Raw genomic sequence first — 22935 nt, 5'->3', positions numbered from 1 at the left:
ACTGTAAACCAATGTGTTTATTTCAAACGTAATTGGGAGAATTAAAATAATGTAAAACGTGTTTTTATGATCTTGAAAATTTCTGAATGTTTACCCTATAAAATTTTGTTTGAATATTTATTGTCGTAATAATTTTGATACAATTTGTGGTAATCGTTTATCCATGTTATCAATATGTTTGAAAGCCAATGTTGATTTTCACTGTATGAAGAGTTTGTGAGATCTTGATTTATTCAGCGTGGTGTGTTTCGTCTTGTTTTATTTTGTTTGGCCGGTAACAGTGAAAAATGAAGATCGAGGAGGTAAAAAGTACCACAAAAACACAGAGGATAGCCTCTCATAGTCACATTAAAGGCTTAGGACTTGACGAAAGTGGGTATGCCATTCAATCCGCCGCCGGTTTGGTCGGACAAGAACTTGCTCGTGAGGTATCCAATCAAACTTTGTTTATTCCAGAAGTTTCTTACATTACAAATAGTAAAGTACCGTAATTCAGAATATCTGAAAATTTCAGATATTTGTTAATAGAATTGGCGTAGCAAAAACGACATTAGACTGTTTGAACAATGACAAGAAGCAATAAATTATCTTTACTCTAACTATTTTATTTGGAGAAAATACTTATGTACATGCTGATGCACTGTAATGTCCACAACATGAAGTTTCTGACAGAGCTAAATTGTGCATCAATTTTCTATGTAAAATACTGTGACTTATATGTTTTACGGTGCGACCGTTTGGTAGAGCGCAGCTTTCAATTAAATGAGTGTCACAAAGAACCAAATAACTAAAATAGATCTGTGGAAATCATTAGAATCCCCTCAAAATCAGCAAATTATATCAAATGTTAGCATTTAATTCAATGAAAGTTATGCTCAATACCGAGCTCAGCAAGAGGCAGGCAAATGAAGTCATTGAGATGAAGTTTCTAACAGAGCTTAAATGCGCATCAATTTGCTATGTTATCCTTAGCTCTTCATTAAACAACAGCCAATACAAACATTATATTTATCTAGACTATGCTTAGTCCGAAATATCTGACGTTTTTCTGGCTTTTTTAACGATTTTGATATTTACAGGCCAGGAAAACGTCAGAACCGGCGCCATTACAAAAACTGGAAATTTCGCCGCCTCCAACTGGAGGCGGCATTCTCAGCCCGATTTTAAATACTTGCGAATCGTATCAAATATTTAACTCACAACTTAACAATAAAAAAATGACTTTACTACTCACTCATATCGCTCAAAATTAAATATGACTCTGTATTTTGATAATAGAAGCACACAATTACAGTCAACCGTATTTTCGCTGTCTTTTGAGATAATGAGTCACGTGACTCAAATTTCGCCGGACAGTTCGATAAAATGTGTTGAACAGACGGTTTGTAGAGTAAACAAACCCATTAAAGCGATATGAGTGAGTAGTAAAGTCATTTTTTTATTGTTAAGTTGTGAAAAACAGACGATAACAAAACAACTAAAGAAAAAAAAACAACGATAACGAAAAACAGGTTTTTGAACATTTTAATGCAAATGAAAAAAAACAATTGTCAACTCTTTTCTCCGGGTTTGCTGAATTTTGACATGGCTGAAAACTTATACTAGCTGTCAGCTCTTAGTGTTTAGCTGGTTTTCTGACGAGTCTAAAACACTGCAAAAGATACCCCTTTTGTAGTAAAGATAACTCCTCCTACAGTTTTCATAATAGGACATTTTGTTTCCTACATATAATAGAAATATGCCATATTAATTGAATTTTGATTTTTGATAATTTATGAAAATATACCACCTGTTGAAAGCAGCAATTTTTTTTTAAAAATATTGCATTTAGAATACCCCATTTCTCTGGATACGCAGTCTTTATCAATTTAGGGTCAACAAATGGTTTATGGAATCTATTCACACAAAAGAAAACTCAGTTTGCTAGCTGTCATATTGACAGTTTTTCTCTTGTTTAGTTACTGAATTCAGTAGCAACATTTCAAATCATTGGCATATGGAGTTATTAAAAAAGTATTGAAAGAAGAAAGGAAAAAATCTCAGAATTTTCTTTCCTGGCTTGGATATTCCTCAATAAAGATAATTTAAAAACTTGTTTACATGAAATACGACATCATAACCGTGATAATTGTAGACTGGACATGATTAGAGTATGACTTAATTTGGTGGATGGATCCAACTGTGTACATTTCAAAACCAAAAACTGTGCTCGGCCCAACGATCACAGTGTTTGCATATTAATGTTTCCTTTCCAACTCTGAATAATGTATAACTTTAAATGCTCTCATTTGTAAGAATTGCTTGATGTTAAGACAATTTTGGTGATTTCCATGAGGTCTATCTCCAGTTGTGGTTGTTTGACTTTTTGAATACTGGGTACTTTACTGAAAATTAACTATAAAAGTATAATGTGTAAGCTTTCTGATCAAAATTGCACAATATTCCACTTTAAATCATTACGTATCCAGTGTGTTTATCAACCTAATTTATCAAGAAAAATTGTCTCTGATCTCGTAGCATTGTCATACAATCTAATTTTAATCAAATTGCTCCTCCACCAATGAATCAATACTATACTACACCTAAACTCTATACACTGTATGGGATGCTCTATTTTTTAGGCAGCTGGTGTTGTGGTGGAGTTGATCAAATCCAAGAAGATGGCAGGCCGAGCCATGCTCCTAGCTGGACCCCCAGGGACAGGAAAGGTAGAGCACAGATATAAAGTAACAAACTAGGCAAATAGAGTTTAACTTTGATATCTCAAACATGGATATCTGTAATACATGTATCATGTATATGTAAACTGCTTATTATTAAAGCATTGTTTCCCGGACTTGGAGTCGGAAATATTAAACGTTGATTGTATTCAGATAGTGTGAAAATCACTGTTTTTTCTGTACATAATAAATTCTTTTTAGACTGCCCTGGCTTTGGCCATTGCTCAGGAGCTGGGGAGCAAGGTGCCCTTCTGTCCAATGGTAGGAAGTGAAGTATACTCCACTGAAATTAAAAAGACTGAAGTTCTGATGGAGAATTTCCGCCGCGCCATCGGACTCCGAATCAAGGAAACCAAAGAAGTGTATGAGGGAGAAGTCACAGAACTGACTCCAGTGGAAACAGAGAACCCGATGGGAGGTAATTGGGAAATTTCACTCCATGTTGTCAGATCATAAGGGATATTGTTCGTAGAAATTTGGACAGCTAATTCTGTTTCAGTGGTTGTTGACACTTGGTCAAAGACCTTCAGAACTCCGCATTAGGCATCAACTTGAATAGATACATACTATGATATTTACTCTTTACTTGATGAGTTGGTGTAACCATATCAGGCAATACTCCTAAAAAATTAAATGAAAAATTATATATTATTTTACCTTTATATCACCTTTGGTTTCCTTTTTCCTAAGGATATGGTAAGACAGTCAGCCATGTTGTGATTGGTTTAAAAACTGCCAAGGGGACGAAGCAGCTGAAGCTTGATCCATCTATATACGAGAGTCTGCAGAAAGAGAAAGTAGAAGTAGGAGATGTAATCTACATTGAAGCCAACAGTGGAGCAGTAAAGGTGATTATTGACCAAATGTGTATTACTCTACATTATAAATTTAAATGTTGATACTTTTGTAGGTGGAAAAAATTGCATTTGTTTTTTCACTTTCAGTATGTTATAGGATGCTGGAAAATGAAACTGACTTTAAAAATAATATTGAGATACTGTGAATGCCATTTTAAGACAATGCATGTTAGATTCTGCATATTCTTTAAGCAACCCATATTAAGAAAGTCTTCAGATGTTGTACATGTAAATTCTATTTCTCTTTGCTCCAATATTAGAAGTAACACCAAGAATTCTGTAAGGTGAAAATGTGGTAAAAATCCTTCGATGTAATATAAGAATGATGAATAAAAAGAGTCTTAAATATATAGACTTCAGTGGTCAGTATGACAAATTTAAATTAATGAATATGAGCATGATGACCACTGAAAGAGTGGGAAAAGGGAATCAACTCTTGCTCCATTTTTCACATTACGGAAAACAATGTGGTACTTGCTGTGAATGGTGTACATTCATTATTGCGATGATGAGATTAAAACAGGAATCTCCTGCATGTACAATTGTCCTGGTTCTATTACAGAGACAAGGTAGATCTGACAGCTACGCTACAGAATTCGATCTGGAGGCAGAGGAATATGTGCCCCTCCCAAAGGGGGATGTCCACAAAAAGAAAGAGGTCATTCAAGATGTCACACTCCATGATTTAGACATTGCAAATGCCAGACCACAGGTGAGGGAAAAATAAATAAATATAGCAGGGGTTTTCTCCTGAAAATTCATTTTTTAGTCAAAAATCATATACTTAAGTAAAATATATGAGACAATATATTAACTTATTGTTGTATGGATATGTGACAATGTAAAATGAAAACTGAATTTTGGATTGGGGTTTTAGGGAGGACAAGACATCATGTCTATGATGGGACAGCTAATGAAACCAAAGAAAACAGAAATCACAGGTAATCCAAGAATACCACCCTCATTTACTGAAGATTTAAATTGGACAAACCTTGTCCTCTTGTTTACCTTTAAAATGAACAGCACTTTTTAAACTAGGAGAAACTGTATTGGAAGAACATTTCACTTTCTCTTCTTGTAGACAAATTACGGAAGGAGATTAACAAAGTTGTGAACAAGTACATTGATCAGGGTATAGCTGAACTGGTGCCAGGAGTTCTGTTCATAGACGAGGTTCACATGTTGGACATCGAGTGTTTCACTTACCTCCACCGTGCTTTAGAGTCGACAATCGCTCCTATTGTGATATTTGCCACCAACCGTGGAAAATGCACCATCAGGTAAATTGACATCCTAGATAGGAACTTAGTTTATTTTACACTTGAGAATCACACAATAAATATTTATTATTATCATATGAATTATTTACTAGATTGCTCTCTCTCTCTCTCTCTCTACATAAATTTAAGATAAGATGATACATGTATTTAATTTTTATGCCACTGATTATTTTTCCAATACCGGTAAATTTAAAACATTTTATTCATTAAGATATATTGGTAGATGAATTCAGACTGAATTTAAAATTAAGCTGAATGATAAGAAATTTGACTTTCTCACCTTTAATGCTGCACAGTTTTGCATAAGTTTGTTTATTTCCTTTGTCAGAGGTACAGAGGACATTGTGGCCCCGCACGGAATCCCCTTGGATTTACTGGACCGTGTCATGATCATCAGAACTCTCCCTTACTCCCAGGAAGAAATGGTGCAGGTAAAGAAGTTTATATAAAATCTTGGCTATGGTCCTGTGAATAACAAAAAGAAAGGAGTATGTGCGTACAAACAAAAAAACAGTTTTATCCTCCCTCTGAATTGACATTTAAGTTGAAATCAGGAGAAGATTATACATGTACTCTCTCTCTCTCTCTCTGAAACTTGGTTACCGGTATTTGTTTTGAGAAATCCAAGAAAATGTTTAAAATTACCCACACCCATAAAATTCAGCTGCTACAATACTTTCCTGATAATTTTACCATTTTGTAGATCCTGAAAATCCGATCCCAGACAGAGGGAATTCAGATAGACGACGAATCACTTGCTCAGCTTGGTCAAGTGGGAGTCAAGACTACGCTAAGGTGAGGAGCCCAAACTTTTCTGTGGTCTTCATATTTATCACATATTTGTAGTAGTAATGAATAGACGTTTTTAATTCTTTAAAATTTGAGACCAGGATTATTATACTGAGTTTTGAATGAAAAAGCAATACATGTACTTTGAATACACATAAAAACACTGTATGCAAGATTTAGGACCTTGCAAATATATTGAGAGACCAGTAAATGTTAATGTGTGTGTACAGGCTTCACCTCTTACTGTATTCTTGTACATTAACACTACTGTAGTTATTGCTCCTTGCTATTACTCTGTATCATATGATCTATAAGAACAAAGTTACCTTATGTCTTTACAAGTTCCATACACCTGCTCCTATTTAATGTATACAGTGACATATTTGCCCGTTCTATTTTCACCTTTTTGCCCTTATTGTCAGTGGGCAAAGACTGGGCAAATTCTGATGTCTCAAATTATCTCTATTTAATTAAACACAACTGTGTCTTGGCGAATTCAAGATGGGGTGAAACTTTTACTTGAAAAGTTCGAAGGGCAAAAATAACAAGAGGCGAAAATAACTTTGTATACAGTATTACTGGTACTCTGTACATGCCCAATGAGGTATTTTACACTTACTGGTACTGTTTTTTATTATAGGTATTCAGTACAACTGCTGACCCCTAGCAACATCCTGGCCAAGATCAATGGAAAGGACGCCATTACCTCTGAGGAAATCGATGAAATCAACAAACTGTTCTACGATGCCAAGTCCTCGGCCAAGATCCTGGCAGAACAGGAGGACAAGTTCATGAAGTGAGGAGCTGTGTTCATGGCGTTAACTTTTGAGGACCATATGCGAGGACAATGTTTCATTGTGTAAAAAGACATTGTGGAAGGTTCTGTTGACATCATCCTGTGTGAAGGACCACTTTCTGAGAAATCTCATCTGACAGTTCTGTTGCTTTTGTTCTACAGAATTTATTTGTTGTTCCATGATTTTTACATACATGTATACTAACATTAAAATTTCATTCACATGAAAAGACCTAAATATTTGTTGTTTTAAAAACCGAACCATCAGATTTTGTTGGCAATGTGCTGTGTTACCATTCGAACAAACTAGTTTTACGATGGAATGTTTTGAAATAATTTAATATGCCTTGTTTTCTTATTCTAGGAATGCCAACTTGAGGCATTGTTTTAATCCACATATTACCCTAGTATTATATTTATTTCTACTCTTTCAAATGTGCAGTTACGTGCAAGTTATTTATAGCCTTGTATTAATTAAAACTTTATATACAAAGTAGAAACCAATACTCTAGCAAAAATGTAAACAAGATATCGTTCCTTTTTTCTCCATTTTTATTAATTTTCTTTCTCACATATAACATAAAAAATTCTGTAATGAAACACAATCATTCTTCCAGTCATAAATCTAACTCATGACCACGTATACACCATAACCAATATTGTGCTGTCAGCCTGACTCGCAGCTCGGTGAGAAATAATATTCCTTGGCCTGATGACGAAGTTTTATTTTGACCTGGATAAAGCTTTCACACAACGACGTCCTTAAACAACCATTTCATTTTGCAACTGAGATTTGTAACAAAAACCTGTTTTCATAGCATTGTTGTCAAATTTAACTCATAAATTATGTCATAAATACTTAAACACTAGGAATAACTATGTACAATTCAAAATAAATACAGCTGTTCAAAAATATTCACCATTCCATGAATAATTCAAATTCAATTTTTGTTAACTTGTACAATAATTCACATTCACTTCACTCAGGAATAAAAGTAAGTGATGCAAGTAATGTATTTTAAAATCCTTAAAATGAAATGTTTTAATTGTTGCATGAAAACACTGATGGAGAAATGATTTAATGTCTGTAAACACTAGTGTTTGTCTAAAACAATAGCGTGCTCATTCCACCCATCTCGCTCTGCTCTTTGACAAAAATTTCAAAATACTGGTAGATAATGGTTACAGCTAATAAGATACCAGTACCGCTTCCAATAGCGCCTGAAAAGAGAAAACATCAAATTAATGAACAGTTTCTATCTCCTATAAGGCATTCATAAAGTCGTTGCCCATTTTACCCAAAATAACTTCCCAGTATTATAATAGTCGAGGCAATTTCATATGATTTTTTAATGCAATGACACTGAACAACAAAGATTTTTGCTAATTTAGGAATCTTCTTTGACGCATTCCACTTACCTAAGAAATCGGCTAGAACAGAGAGAGCTCCGATACAGAGACCACCGAAGGCTGCGGCCGTGGGGATGTATCGGTTCAACTCATGGATCATAGACTGTTCTCTGTGTCCTCTCATCACCATCTGCTGATCCTTCAGTTGTTTAGCAACCTACATAAAACAGAGATGGAAGACTATATTATCATAATGATTCATTAATATTTCTGGTTTTTGAAAAATTCTCTATGACTGATTAACATCTACGCATTACAGGCATAAAATTCTGAGAATTTAAGTATATGCATAAATTTCTTGAGAATATTCTTAGTTTTGTAAAATGCTTAATTTCAATCTGTTGTAAAGAACTTTCACGAAACTCGCATGACGCATATTCCATTGAACATATGACTTACGTCTTTAGCGCTAGAGCCCGACACATCAATCCACGTCTTGGAGAAGAAAGCACACGATCCGAGCATGAAGAACATGTACAGCACGGCATGAATCGGGTCCTCTGCCACGTGGCCGAGGGTCTCCGGGGGAGACAGGTAGTAACAGAGGCCTCCAATGGGGTAAGAGCGAGCGGGTCCGCCGCCTCCAACATCCTGTTACACAATAAAAAAAAATTTGAATTCACTTGACATCTTGCCATAATGCTTTCAAATTTTTCATCTTCAGCAATACAAAGCAAAAATCACAGAGAAATACTTTCTTCCTTTATTTTAGCTACTTACAGCCCAAACTCCAAGCAAGTTGATCAAGAAATTTCCACTGAATTTCGTTGCCAAAATCTGTAACACAAAAACAATGTTAATATATTACTGATTATTTAATTCTGAAAAGTATTAAGATTTACGATTGTTACTAAATGCTTTTAAAGGAAACAAGATGGACGTCTTTCTGTCCAATTGGTCCACTTGATGATTTACATACAACAAATAAGTCACATTTACACTTAAATTATGTTTTACATACCTGTGAAATAAGGTAAAGATTTGATACAAGAGCTGACTGCAGGATAATTGGGATATTTGAGGTGTAGAAGAGTTTGATTGGGTATGAGCTGTACTGTCCCCTGTAACGGGCAGATTTGATTGGCAGGTCCACACGGAATCCCTGAAAAACAAAACAGTGCTATTGTAACCGATCATTTACTACTGTGCTTTTCCACTTCTCAGTCTGATAATATTTAACACATCCTAGTCCAACCAAGTTAATTGAAACCACTTTACTAGTCAGCAGAATACATTATCAGGAATGAGAACAATCTTTATACATACTGCATATTGTAACTTTCACAATATCCAGATCTGAACCCTAACACTATTTCAGATCCTGATATCTAGATCCTCAGAATATCCAGTTACTGTCCCAGTCTTACCTGGAAGTAGATGACGATGCCAAACACGAGGATGGTGGCCAGCAGGTTCATCAGGTTGGGGAGGTTCTGTCGGTAGAAAGCTTCTCTCAGGGCTCGGACCTTGTCATTCTTGGTGGCCAACAGATGGAACAGGGCAATGATGGCTCCCTCAAATTCAGTTCCTGTTAGAGACATACAGATACAGATATAGAGAAGACAGCACAACATTTATCATTTTATTTGGTCAATTCTTGTTTTATTTCTAAAACTAAGGTTTTCTCTAGTTGAGTAAATCCTTCCTTGATGACAAACAAAAAATTTGACAGCAACACAAACTGAAATGCACCAGATAAAGTCCCAAAGTAGCTTGTGATCAAGTAAGCAAGTGGCATTACTGAAAGATAAAATTCTCTACAACACAGGGATATATGCTAAAATTCCCTGAGAGTAAGTTATGACTATCATTATTCAGACTGACCTCGTCCAGTGTTGACAGTGGCTGGGCTGAAGGCCTTCCACACGATGGTCTCACAGATGTTGGTGGCGATGAAGAGGGAGATTCCTGAGCCCAGACCATATCCCTTCTGTAGCAGCTCGTCCAGCAGGGAGACAATCAGACCCGCCACAAACAACTGTCAATTACATATGCACATAGTGAAACCACTGTGAATTGCAGTTATTGGACAAACGTGTGTAAAGTGAAGCATGAAAGTGTACACAAACAATCAGAAATATAAAATAGGAAAAGTTGTGTATAAATTGGAAACCTCTATTACAATAGAGACAATGGAAGGTGTGTGTAGCCAATAACAATAGAGATGATGGAAGGAATGTGTACCTGGATGATGATAAGAAGACAGACTCCAGCTCCGATTTCTGCTGGTTCGCCGTACATTCCTGTCATGACGTAAACAATGGCTTGTGTCACTGTCATCACCATGGCAAACACTGTCAAATGAAAACACATTTCAATTACAAGTCAGTTCCATCAAATGGCTAAACTTTAAATGCTGATCTTTTTCATAAAACCAAGGACAGACATTTTAATGCCTGTTCTGGTGCTTACATTTCTGGGCTCCGTTGAAGAGGGCGCGGTCCTTAGGGGTGTCACCTACTTCAATGATTTTGGCACCAGCCAAAAGCTGCATGATGAGACCGGATGTAACAATGGGTGAGATTCCCAACTCCATCAAAGTTCCTAAAACAAAACAAGAGAGAATGTTTAGGGTAAATAGTTAGGAAGGATGTCTGATGTAAAGAGGAACTTCCAGATTTAGAGATGTTTCACATTAGGTCTGTCAAGAGTTGCAAGATTTAAAACACAAAAGAAATGCAAGAAAATCTTAAATTATTTATGAATAGAGGTCTGTGCTATTTAAATACTTATGACAAATTTAAAGACTTTCATAAAATAAAAGTAGCTCATTATTTTGGAGTTTACCTCTATTTGAGGCCATGATGACTCTCATCCAATAGAAGGGATCTGCCGAGTCTGAGGACATAATACCAAACAGGGGAATCTGTCAACAGATATAAACAATAATAAACTTTGTGAAATTCAAGCTGTACATGTTATACAAGAAAATGAATAAAACAAGTTGAATGATGTGGGTTGTAAATGACTTTGTTACCTGACAGCACACCAAAAAGATAAAGAGGGTGATGGCAGTCCATAGCACTTTTTCTCTAAATTGGATCTGTGAAAAAAAGAGATGTTTCAGTCTGTTTCAAAGACTTTATTCTTAAATAATTAAACAATCCCAATGACTTTCACATGTATGAATTGGGTTTTGAAATTCAATTGAACCAAATGAAAACCTTTGCTAATAGAGTTCCTGACTTAAATTCCAAGTTGATAAATGTGCAAACAGTTATTAATAATTTTTTTATAGAAAGATAGAAAGTATTGCAATAGCTGAAGGTTTCCAGACATCTTTTAATTGAAGAGGTGGCAGGAAGTATTTCTTAATTTAAACTGGAAAAAATTAATTTTCTTTGAGTTGAAGGACTGTGTTCACTTCCTGATGAAGCATGTCTTCAGGGTTCAAACCTTGACAGAACAAGCAACTACACCAATTACAAGGACTAGGGCAAAATGTGAACTTATCAATTCTAAGCCCTGAGGAATAAATGTTGGAAATCAAGTTTCATGTTATCCATAAATTGACAGCTTCAGGGTCTCATATTGAAATGAAACAAAAATTATTTGATGCCCTTACTCTTATAATCTATTAAAGGAGATTATGTTGGGATATTTCTGAATCATATGACGCAGTTTAAAAATGCTAAACTAAAACAGCTTCTAATTAATCAAATTTACAAATTTTATATGAATCATTGACATATTGAGTAATAAGAATTGTATACTCCGTAATGTGAACAGTGAATAGAATTACCAAAATGCTAAAAATAAACCGATATACAGTATACTTTGAAAATATCAAACAAGTATTCAAATATGTTATCAAAAGTCAAGTGTATAGATAGATTTTATGAGTTTTAGGTTATTGTTATAAATGAAACCATATTGTAAAGTAATATTTTCCTAATACAAAATTCCACTAAATTTGTGAAATGTGGCAACACCATATGGATTTTCAACAAAATCAAAACTCAAAATTGAAAACCTACCTTACGATCTGGTTTAGATATTTCGGGTAAAACCGCACAAAACGGCTTCACGAACTCAAGAAATTTGACTGAAAGAAAAAAAAAGACGATGTTATTGGCGATTTATGTTTGATGTAAACATTGTTAAAAAGTGTCCACGTCGACACGTGAAATCTGTCATCAATGCGATTCTTGTTCAAATTCTATTTCAACAAAAAATTATTGATGCTGATAGAATAACGTTACTTACTTCCCATCTTGGTCGTTCCCAATATAACGACCCGTCTGTGTTTTCTTCGCTAGCTTGGGATTCAGTTGGTCGGGCTTTACACCGGGATGCCAACTTCCACTTTCTCGAAAAAGGACACGTTCACGTGACTTTAGACGAGATCTCGAATGTGACGTACGCGGAAGTAGTTCGGAAAGGAATTATAGGTCAAATCCGCAATAATCGGAAATCATTCAACCGAAAAAAATGATAACATCTTTTAACTTTAGGACATTTTAATTTTATAGAGACCTTGGATAACTTTAAAATTTAGTTTATCAGTTTATAAACATTTAGTTGGATTTGCTTTTTAATGGCAATTTTGAAATGTCAATATATATTTTTTTAGATATAATATTACCATGCGGCTGCCTAAACCAAACTTGATTTTTAACATCATACGCGGATTTAAGAGTGAAACTTATTAAATTCACATAGTAAAATTTTAGGACCCCATGCAACTAATAATAATCAATAACTTTCTAATGCAAAAATGTTATAGGGAATTAAGGTACATGTAAAATTATACGTGTAAACTATATATAATTCGCATATGAACACAACAGCATATGCATGTACACAACAGCATTTTAAAATTAATACAAATGAATTTTTAAAAAATAAGCAAAACCCATGTTTATACATATCGATGTAACCATAATCCTTCTTCAAAAAAATAAAATCAAAACTAATTACATCTACATGTATCACTCCACTCAAATTTTATTCGATTCTATTGAATTCATTCGTTTATTATAGTAAAAACCCCACTGGTATAAATGGTATAGGATGTACAAGTCAAATAAACAAATTTAATTATAAATGCACTGTATACAGTCTTAATGAGCAAAGATAGCTTAATAGATTTTAGAGAACAGGAAAATACAAAATGAAAGTTTTTTAAGAGATACAGAGTTGATATATTTGATGATAAATTATAGAGGCTTTTTGTTGTTGCTAAAAGTCTTTTCTTCGAATCGATCGCGACGATAATACGTTACATTAACGGGTAGTCACTGAAACTCGTCCCCAGTTTGATTATTGTTACATAAATCTACAACAAAACTTCTTCTTGACGATGCAAACTGACCGACTTAATTCTAATGGTCTGAAAATGGCGATTGCTTGGTTTAAGAATAATTCTAAATTTCCTAGACTGTGATACATTTGAATATTCTTTACATACAAACTTTGTTTTTTAAATTCTGAAAGAGATTCCTTAACTAGAGTTGTTGATATTAAATTTACCCTTTCTCAGGGTTTTCAAATTCAAATTGTTTGTGTAAACAATTTATAACCGTAAACGCGGAAGTTGATAGACGGTAAACTAACGGTGCGGGTTTTACAACACAAGTGGACCCAGGTTACAAGTCTCACGGCTATAAACATATATAAATCACAGATAATGCTTCTCTCAAGTACAGCTAGTGAACGATTGTATTCCTCTTGTAATTCATCGAAACACACTTGACCATTTCATTTAACTCTTTTACTAAAATGGATCGGAGAATGAGGAAATATCAATATTGATCTCGACAAACACCTTGAGAAAAGGTAATAAAAGAAAGGTCATAAGCTTAATTATGCATCAGTTTAAGCCCCCCCCCCGCCTCCTAGCACTTCGCCAGGTGATGAATTACAACCAATATATAAATTTCGCTATACTAAGCGCATTGGAAAATGAACTGTGTCATAAAAGTCTGACATTGACCATTTCTATTACCTTGGCTTTGTAGTTCACATTACCTGGGAATCTGTTTTAGATTGAAAAAAAACAACAACCAAAAAAGGAAAAAAGAAGCAAAAACAAACAGACAAAACCGAAAAAAAACCAAAACAATAAAAAACCAATATATTTTTAAAAAGTCACACACATATATATCAAGACGGGTCTCAACTCGAGAGACGTCGTCATTGGTATTTCTTTATAGAGCCAGGGACATACATACTAATATATATATATATATATATATATATATATATATATATATATATATATATATATATATATATATATATATATATATATATATATATATATATATATATATATATAGTAAATACATCCCTGAGAGAGCATACATACAGTGCATTGAAAACGCGTAATTATCAGTATTGGAAATTCACAGAATTATTGGATAAGGAATACAGAGGTATTCAACACAGATATCTCATGGATAAAGGATACAGAACAATTCAACACAGATATCTCATGGATAAAGGATACAGAGGCATTCAACACAGATATCTCATGGATAATGGATATAGAGGCATTCAACACAGATATCTCATGGATAAAGGATACAGAACAATTCAACACAGATATCTCATGGATAATTGATACAGAGGCATTCAACACAGATATCTCATGAATAATGGATATAGAGGCATTCAACACAGATATCTCATGGATAATGGATACAGAGGCATTCAACACAGATATCTCATGGATAATGGATATAGAGGCATTCAACACAGATATCTCATGGATAATGGATACAGAACAATTCAACACGGATATCTCATGGATAAGTGATACGAAACAATTCAACACAGATATCTCATAGATAAGGAATACAGAGGCATTCAACACAGATATCTCATAGATATGGGATATAGAACCATTCAACACAGACATCTAATGGATAAGGGATACAGAGATAATTTACACAGATATCTCATGGATAAGGGATACAGAACCATTCAACACAAATATTTCATGATTAAGGGATACAGAGTCATTCAACACAAATATTTCATGGATATCGGATATAGAACCAATCAACACAGGTGTCCAATAGATAAGGGACACAGGGACATTTAACTCAGATATCTCATGGATAAGGGATAAAAATTTATTTAATACAGATATCTTTTGGATAAGGGATACAGAGGTTTTTGACACAGATATCTCATGGATAAGTGATACAGAGACATTCAACACAAATATCTCATGGAAAGGGATACTGAGACATTCAACACAGATATTTCACGGATAAAGGATAAGAGATACAGAGACATTCAACACAGATATCTCATGGATAAGGGATACAGAGACATTTAAAGCAGATATCACATTGATAATAAGGGACACAGAGTCATATAACACAGATATCTCATGGATAAAGGATACAGAGACATTTAAAGCAGATATCACACTGATGATCAGGGATACAGGGCCTTTTAACACAGATATCACAGGGATAAGGGATACGGAGACATTTAAAGCTGATATCACATTGATGATAAGGTATACAGAGGCATTTTACGCAGATGTCACAGGGATAAGGGATACAGAGACATTTAAAGCAGATGTCACATGGATAATAAGGGATACAGAGCCATTTAACACAGATATCTCATGGATACAGAGACATTTAAAGCAGATATCACATTGATGATAAGGGATACATAGACATTTAACACAGATATCACAGGGATAAGGGATACAGAGACATTTAAAGCAGATATCACATTGATGATAAGGTATACAGAGTCATTTAACACAGATACCACAGGGAAAAGAGATACGAAGGCATTTAAAGCAGATACCACATTGATGATAAGGGATACAGAGACATTCAACACAAATATCTCATGGATAGCGGATGCATAGACATTAAACACAGATATCACATGAATAAAGGATACAGATACATTAAAAGCAGATATCACATTGATGATAAGTGACACAGAGCTATTTAACACAGATATCTCATGGATAAGAGATACAGAGACATTTAAAGAAGATATCACATTGATTATAACGGATGCATTGACTTTTTACATAGATATCACTAGGATAAGGGATACAGAGACATTTAAAGCAGATATCACATTGATTATAAGGTATGTATAGAGACATTTAAAGCAGATATCACAGGGATAAGGGATACAGAGACATTTAAAGCAGATATCACATTGATGATAACGGATACAGAGCCATTTAACACAGATATCACAGGGATAAGGGATACAGAGACATTTAAAGCAGATATCACATAGATGATAACGGATAGAGAGCCATTTAACACAGATTTCACAGGGATAAGGGATACAGAGACATTTAAAGCAGATATCACATTGATGATAAGGGATACAGAGGCATTGAAGACAGATATCACAGGGATAAGCAGTATAGATGAAATGGTTGAAATAAAGATATTCTTTGGATAAGAGATACAGACACAATTTATTTACATATCTCATGATGAATTTAACACAAATATCTTACATTGATCAGGGATACAGATGCATTTAACACAGTTAAATACGCTTATAGATAGGGGATTGAAAGTTTTTTAAGACATATATTATGGTTAATGAATGCAATGACATTTAACACGGATATCAGATGGATATGGGATACAGAGCTATTTAACACAGATATTTCATGGGTAAGGGATACAGATATACACAGCTATCCCATGGGTAAGGGATAGAGAGACATTTAATAGGGATAACCAAGGGGTATATTCACAGAAAGGGTTTTAAAACAGCTTTAAACAAATGTTTAAATCAAAGGGGTACAGAATCAATTTACACAGATATTTCTCATAATCAAGGGATAAAGAAAAAAGTCGAAATGGCCTACAAAATTCTTTTGATAAGACACCCATAATTTTAAGCACATTTATTTTTTTAAAATGTTGACACATGATATTGTCCATGCATTAGATTTTGTTGAATATATCTCTTTTCTTATAATCGCGGTTCCTACACAGATAAGGTTTAGAGGGCACAGATTTGTGTTGGGGAAAGTCCAATTTCAGACAAAATCAATACTATTGGCATGTACATGTTTCTCAAGAGATAAGCTTATCATAAAAATTGTTTATCAGCATATAAACCAAAAAAGAAACGAAGAATGAAGCTTTGATAACGTCTTCCTACTAGACTTAACGGTAAAGAAAACTGCAGATATATACATTGTAGTTAATGATAAATAACTGATAATTCTTGTTATTCTCAAATTAATATTTTTTACACATAAATCTTATCTAGGTTCTCCAATTTAAAAAAAAAAATTCTATTTGAAGTAACATACAACATTTGTTTGAGGAATCACCTCCGCAGAGGCCCTCATTACATACATATATACCTCACCTGCGGTGTCACCCCCCCCCCCCCCCCCCCGGATGTATACGGAGAGGGCCAGCTCTCCCTTAAGTACATTTTTTATGACCTTGGCTTTGTAGTTCATATTACCTGGGAAACTGTTCTAGATTGGAAAAAAGAAGCAAAAACAAACAGACAAAACCGAAAAAACCTCAAAAACAATTATAAAAAATCCAATAATTTTAAAAAAGTCACAAACTTTTGGGATATGGGATATAGAACCATTCAACACAGATATCTCATTGATAAGGGATACAGAGACATTCAACACAGAAATCTCATTGATAAGGAATACATATACAGAGGCATTCAACACAGATATCTCATGGATAGGGGATATAGAACCATTCAACACAGATATCTCATTGATAAGGAATACAGAGACATTCAACACAGATATCTCATGGATATGGGATACAGAACAATTCAACACAGATATCTCATTGATAAGGAATACAGAGGCATTCAACACAGATATCTCATTGATATGGGATACAGACAAATTCAACACAGATATCTCATGGATAAGGAATACAGAACAATGCAACACAGATATCTCATAGATATGGGATATACATGTAGAACCATTCAACACAGATATCTCACGGATAAGGAATACAGAGATAATTTACACAGATATCTCACGGATAAGGGATACAAAACCATTCAACACAGATATCTCATGAATAAGGGATACAGAGTCATTCAACACAGATCTCATGGATATGGGATAAAGAACCATTCAACACAGCTGTCCAATAGATAAGGGACACAGAGACATTCAAAACAGATATCTTATGGATAAGGGATTCTGAGACATTTAACGCAGATATCTCTTGGATAATGGTTAAAAATTTATTTTATACAGATATCTTTTAGATAAAGGATACAGAGGTTTTTAACACAGATATCTCATGGATAAGTGATACAGAGACATTCAACACAAATATCTCATGGAAAGGGATACTGAGACATTCAACACAGATATTTCATGGATAAAGGATACAGAGATATTTAAAGCAGACATCACATTGACGATAAGGGATACAGGGCCATTTAACACAGATATCACAGGGATAAAGGATTAAGACATTTAAAGCTGATATCACATTGATGATAAGGGATACAGAGACATTTAACACAGATATCTCATGGATAAGGCATACAGAGCCATTTAACACAGAAATCTCATTGATAAGGGATACAGAGACATTCAACACAGATATCTCATGGATAACGGATGCATAGACATTTAACACAGATACCACAGGGATAAGGGATACAATGACATTTAAAGTAGATATCACATTGATGATAAGGGATACAGAGACATTCAACACAGATATCTCATGGATAAGGGATACAGAGACATTTAAAGCAGTATCACATTGATGAAAAGGGATACAGAGGCATTAACACAGATATTTCATGGATAAGGGATACAGAGACATTTAAAGCAGATATCACATTGATGATAAGGAATATAGAGGCATTTAACACAGATATCTCATGGATAACGGATGCATAGACATTAATCACAGATATCACAGGGATAAGCAGTATAGATGAAATGGTTGAAATAAAGATATTCTTTGGATGAGAGATACAGACACAATTAACTTACATATGTCATAATGAATTTAACACAAATATCTAAAATTGATCAGGGATACAGATGCATTTAACACAGTTAAATAAGCCTATAGATAGGGGATTGAAAGATATTTAAGACAAATATTGTGGTTGATGAATACAAAGACATTTAACATGGATATCCGATGGATATGGGATACAGAGATATTTAACACAGATATTTCATGGGAAAGGGATACAGATATACACTGCTATCCCATGGGTAAGGGATAGAGAGACATTTAATAGGGATAACCAAGGGATATATTTAACAGAAACGGTTTTAAAATAGCTTTAAACAAATGTTTAAATTAAAGGGGTACAGAATCAATTTACACAGATATTTCTCATAATCAAGGGATTAAGAAACAAGTCGAATTGGCCTACAAAAATCTTTTGATAAGACACCCATAATTTTTAGCACATTTATTTTTTTAAAATGTTGACACATGATATTCTCCATGCATTAGATTTTGTTGAATATATCCCTTTTCTTATCATCGCGGTTCCTACACAGAGAATGAATGTGAATACTTTCCAAAATAAAGGTTTAGAGGGCACAGATTTGTGTTGGGGAAAATCCAATTTCAGACAAAATCAATACTATTGTCGTGGACAATGTTTCTTAAGAGATAATTAAGCTTATCATAAAAATTGTTTATCAGCATAACCAAAACGAAACAAAGAATGAATTGTTAATATGTTCCTACTGGACTTAAAGGTAGAGAAAACTGCAGATATATACATTGTAGTTAATGATAATTAACTGATAATTCTTGTTATTCTCAAATCAATATTTTTTATACATCAATCACATCTAGGTTCTACAATTTTTTATTCCTCTATCTAAAGTAACATACAACATTCGTTTGAGGAATTACCTGAGCAGAGGCCCTCATTACATACATATATACCTCACCTGCGGTGTAACCCCCCCCCCCCCCCCCCCCCCCCGATCGGTAATTTTGTACCAAAAATAATGGTGTTACATATACATTTACATTTTACAAAATAAAGTAATATAATTATATCCATAGTACAAATAAATCATACTTTAAGCTTTACAATGCGAGTATCATTTTGCTTATGTAAGGATTCGTTGAAAGAAACAAGTAGGCAAGTTATAGTCGTATTTTATCTTCAATCATGATTAGGCCTATATAAGAAGTAAGAAGTGAAATACAGTGTGACGCGAGGACTTGTTTTAACAGTCTAAATCACACATCTATTTTCCCACCACATGAATGTATACGGAGAGGGCCAGCTTTCCCTAAGTACATTTTATTCTGAACCAATTTATAATTCACAATTAGGTCCTCCAAGACATTACGAAAGCTCCTATACCTATATAATCCGATATACAGGTAAAATATAGATGCTTGCATGGTGATATAAAATAATTTTATCACATAAAAGCATTCATTTTGGACATAAAATGATTTAAATTTTAAGACCTGCCAGTGTTTCAACACTGTGTACACAAATAAATCTGTCAATCATATATAAAACAGTTACAGGTGGGTCTAAATTGGCACAGATCATGTCTTTGGCAAATTCCGTGCATGCACGTGACTAAAACATGCACTAGATAAAGACATAAAACACTTCCTGATCGATCACAGACCAAAACTTTTGCCATGGCAGTGCTTCACTTATTTTGGTCTGTATTCTGCATCATTTTCTGTGGCGAAACGGTTAATGGGTTTCTTTCTCAAGATCCATGCTTGTTCGGTAATTGCTTTCCTTGGCAACAGCCTAACCACAACAGATCGACAATATTAATGTGTCCTAACTCCTGTCTGGAGAAAGAGAAGAACCAACAAACACACTGCTGCAGCTGCTATGCCCAACCGATCTGGAACTGCTCTCCAAAATGGCCGTACCGGCGAGTGGAGATAGAGTATGTGTATCGCCGAGGCCGGGGGATGGCGGTGTACGATCCCCACGACCTCGGTCAGAATATCTCAAAGCTGGTCCACACGAGGGGCTTTCTAACTCAGATCCCGGGAAACTTGTGCCAGATCAGCGACCTGGTGGAAGTGGATTTAAGTTGGAACAAGATAATGACTTTGGAAAACATAAATTGTATGGAACGTCTAGACACGCTAATACTTCGGAACAACCTCGTGACGTACCTTAGTAACTTGACACTGCTTGGTATGACAGAGCTTCGGATTCTGGATCTGTCCGATAACGTCCTAACCGTCATCGAACCCAACACGATCTCTGACCCGTCCCTGGGGATGCTTCATATCATTTTTAAGGATAACTCGCTGACCAGTGTTGATATCACTAATGTCGTCATTGATACCCCGTTCTGTAAGGCAGATTTTTCGAATAATGCTGTCAAGGAACTTGTGAACGATATTGGATGGATCGTCGACACAGCAAAGGACTACGGTGACGGCGGTTTCGTCGATCTATCGCACAACGATTTTGTGTCGTTTCCAAATTTTGAAAACTTGGGATTCAGTGATCTTCGGGAACTTGGTAAGGTGTTTAAATTTGGATTCGATTTCACGAATGCCAATTTCACGTGTGACTGCAAAATGCAGCCCTTTCTCGAGTTATCCAAGGATATCATAAAGAAAATCTGGAGAAGCTATTTCAATGTCATCTGTGCTGGTCCGCCATCTCTGAAGGGTCAGTCTATTGTGAACCTTGTGAATCAAGGTCGCCTCGATGAGTTTACCTGCGAAATTGAAAGACAGGACAGGTGCCCCCTGGGGTGCCTCTGCTTCCATCAGCCTTCACAAAACCGACTGGTCGTAAACTGTTCGAACACTTCCCGTACGTCACTCCCTAAAACACTTCCATCAGCCCCCGCCGGACAATTACTTGACCTGGACTTTGGTATAAACCACATCACACAGTTTAAAACAGCAGAATACCTTAACCAAACGATAGCCTTCAATATGAACAACAATGATCTAAGTTTTATTTCTGACAAGTCGTTAAGGCAATCAACAGATATACAAAGACTTTGGTTCAGAAACAATTCCAAGATTCGGAATGTCCCTAAATCTCTCGAGACACTGCACCCATGTAATGTATCCTTTGGCGTTCTGTATTTGAAATGCCATTGTCAAATCTTATGGATGGGACGTTGGGCCAACAGTCCCAAGGCGGCGTTATGTCCGGCTAACAACAACTTTTTCTGCATCACGGAGGATGGCCAAGTATTACCTTCATCGGTGTGGACAAAGAAGGCTTTGGAATGTCCCAACGAGGTTAACTGGACCGCCATTGGAATAGCGATAGCTCTTGCAGTGTCCTCACTGATGTTAGGATGCATAGCTTGGCTGCTATATCAATATCAATATGAGATATATCTTCTTATTAGGCGTGACAACCAAAAGGATACCATTTCTGGAAACTCGTACTTTAAATATGACGTGTACATTTCGTTCAATGAGAATAATCCTCAGCTCTACTCCTGGGTGCGGAACAAGCTTGAGCCTTGGCTGAATGCTAGGGGATACTCGCTTTGTCTACCGTGCAGGGACTTTGCGCTGGGAAGTCCCAGATCGGACGCTATCTTGGAACACTTACAAATGAGCAAGAAGTTTTTGTTCATTGTGGACGACGATTTTCTTGCCGATGAAGATGTGTCTATATGGTCTCTTCAGGAATGGCGTCACGCTTGGCATATATTTAAAGCGGAAACGCTACGAAACATTGCCGTGGTCAATTACGACCAAATGCGTGTAAAAAACATCGATCAACGTCAAATTAAAGCGTTCTGGCGACTAGGACTTGTGGTGGATTTTTCCAACAGGAAAGGAAGAATATTTGAGGAAATTATGGAACGTTTAAAGTTGGAGATTTTCACACGCGAGAAGGATGATAAAATGGCTAAAGGAAGCCCATGGGTAGACGTTGTGTCCTTAATGGGTCCTTATATTACCAACATTCCCCGGTGTTCTACACCAAACCAAAAGTTTCGGCCAGAAAGTTTGGAGTACAACCCAACCTATCCCAGATCACCTTACCCCTCGCAGCTTCGGTGGGTGGATACTCCGAAACTAACTTTTAATTCAACCAAGTTCAATCCTCCCCGGTCTGTCGAAATATATCCAAGCGAATTTATTAAGGTAGATGTCACGTAA

The 22935-nt window shown here is 35.4% G+C and overlaps 3 protein-coding genes across 3 annotated transcripts; 2 read left to right on the top strand and 1 right to left on the bottom strand.

Annotated features, from left to right (window-relative positions):
• Window positions 1-203: 203 nt before the first annotated feature.
• Window positions 204-7253, top strand: LOC128158675 (ruvB-like 1). Its single transcript, XM_052821618.1, has 10 exons — window positions 204-428; window positions 2622-2708; window positions 2922-3138; window positions 3411-3568; window positions 4140-4289; window positions 4455-4518; window positions 4659-4857; window positions 5186-5288; window positions 5561-5652; window positions 6287-7253. The coding sequence occupies exons 1-10, from the start codon at window positions 288-290 to the stop codon at window positions 6444-6446; spliced, it is 1371 nt and encodes a 456-aa protein (XP_052677578.1). The 5' UTR covers window positions 204-287; the 3' UTR covers window positions 6447-7253.
• Window positions 6977-12214, bottom strand: LOC128158674 (protein transport protein Sec61 subunit alpha). Its single transcript, XM_052821617.1, has 13 exons — window positions 12059-12214; window positions 11830-11897; window positions 10830-10895; window positions 10640-10718; window positions 10265-10396; window positions 10037-10146; window positions 9677-9830; window positions 9220-9380; window positions 8814-8954; window positions 8573-8629; window positions 8252-8443; window positions 7862-8009; window positions 6977-7663 (listed from the first exon to the last, which is right to left on the bottom strand). Exons 1-13 carry the CDS (start codon window positions 12063-12065, stop codon window positions 7548-7550), a joined length of 1431 nt encoding a protein of 476 aa, XP_052677577.1. The 5' UTR covers window positions 12066-12214; the 3' UTR covers window positions 6977-7547.
• Window positions 12215-20607: 8393 nt separating this feature from the next.
• On the top strand, window positions 20608-22935 carry LOC128159158 (protein toll-like). Its single transcript, XM_052822211.1, has one exon. It carries the CDS (start codon window positions 20608-20610, stop codon window positions 22933-22935), a length of 2328 nt encoding a protein of 775 aa, XP_052678171.1.

The sequence above is a fragment of the Crassostrea angulata genome, chromosome 8 (genome assembly GCF_025612915.1).
Source record: "Crassostrea angulata isolate pt1a10 chromosome 8, ASM2561291v2, whole genome shotgun sequence".
Classification (NCBI taxonomy): domain Eukaryota; kingdom Metazoa; phylum Mollusca; class Bivalvia; order Ostreida; family Ostreidae; genus Magallana; species Magallana angulata.
The sequence above is the reverse complement of the archived record's forward strand: the minus strand, read 5'-3'. Positions and strand labels throughout refer to the sequence as shown.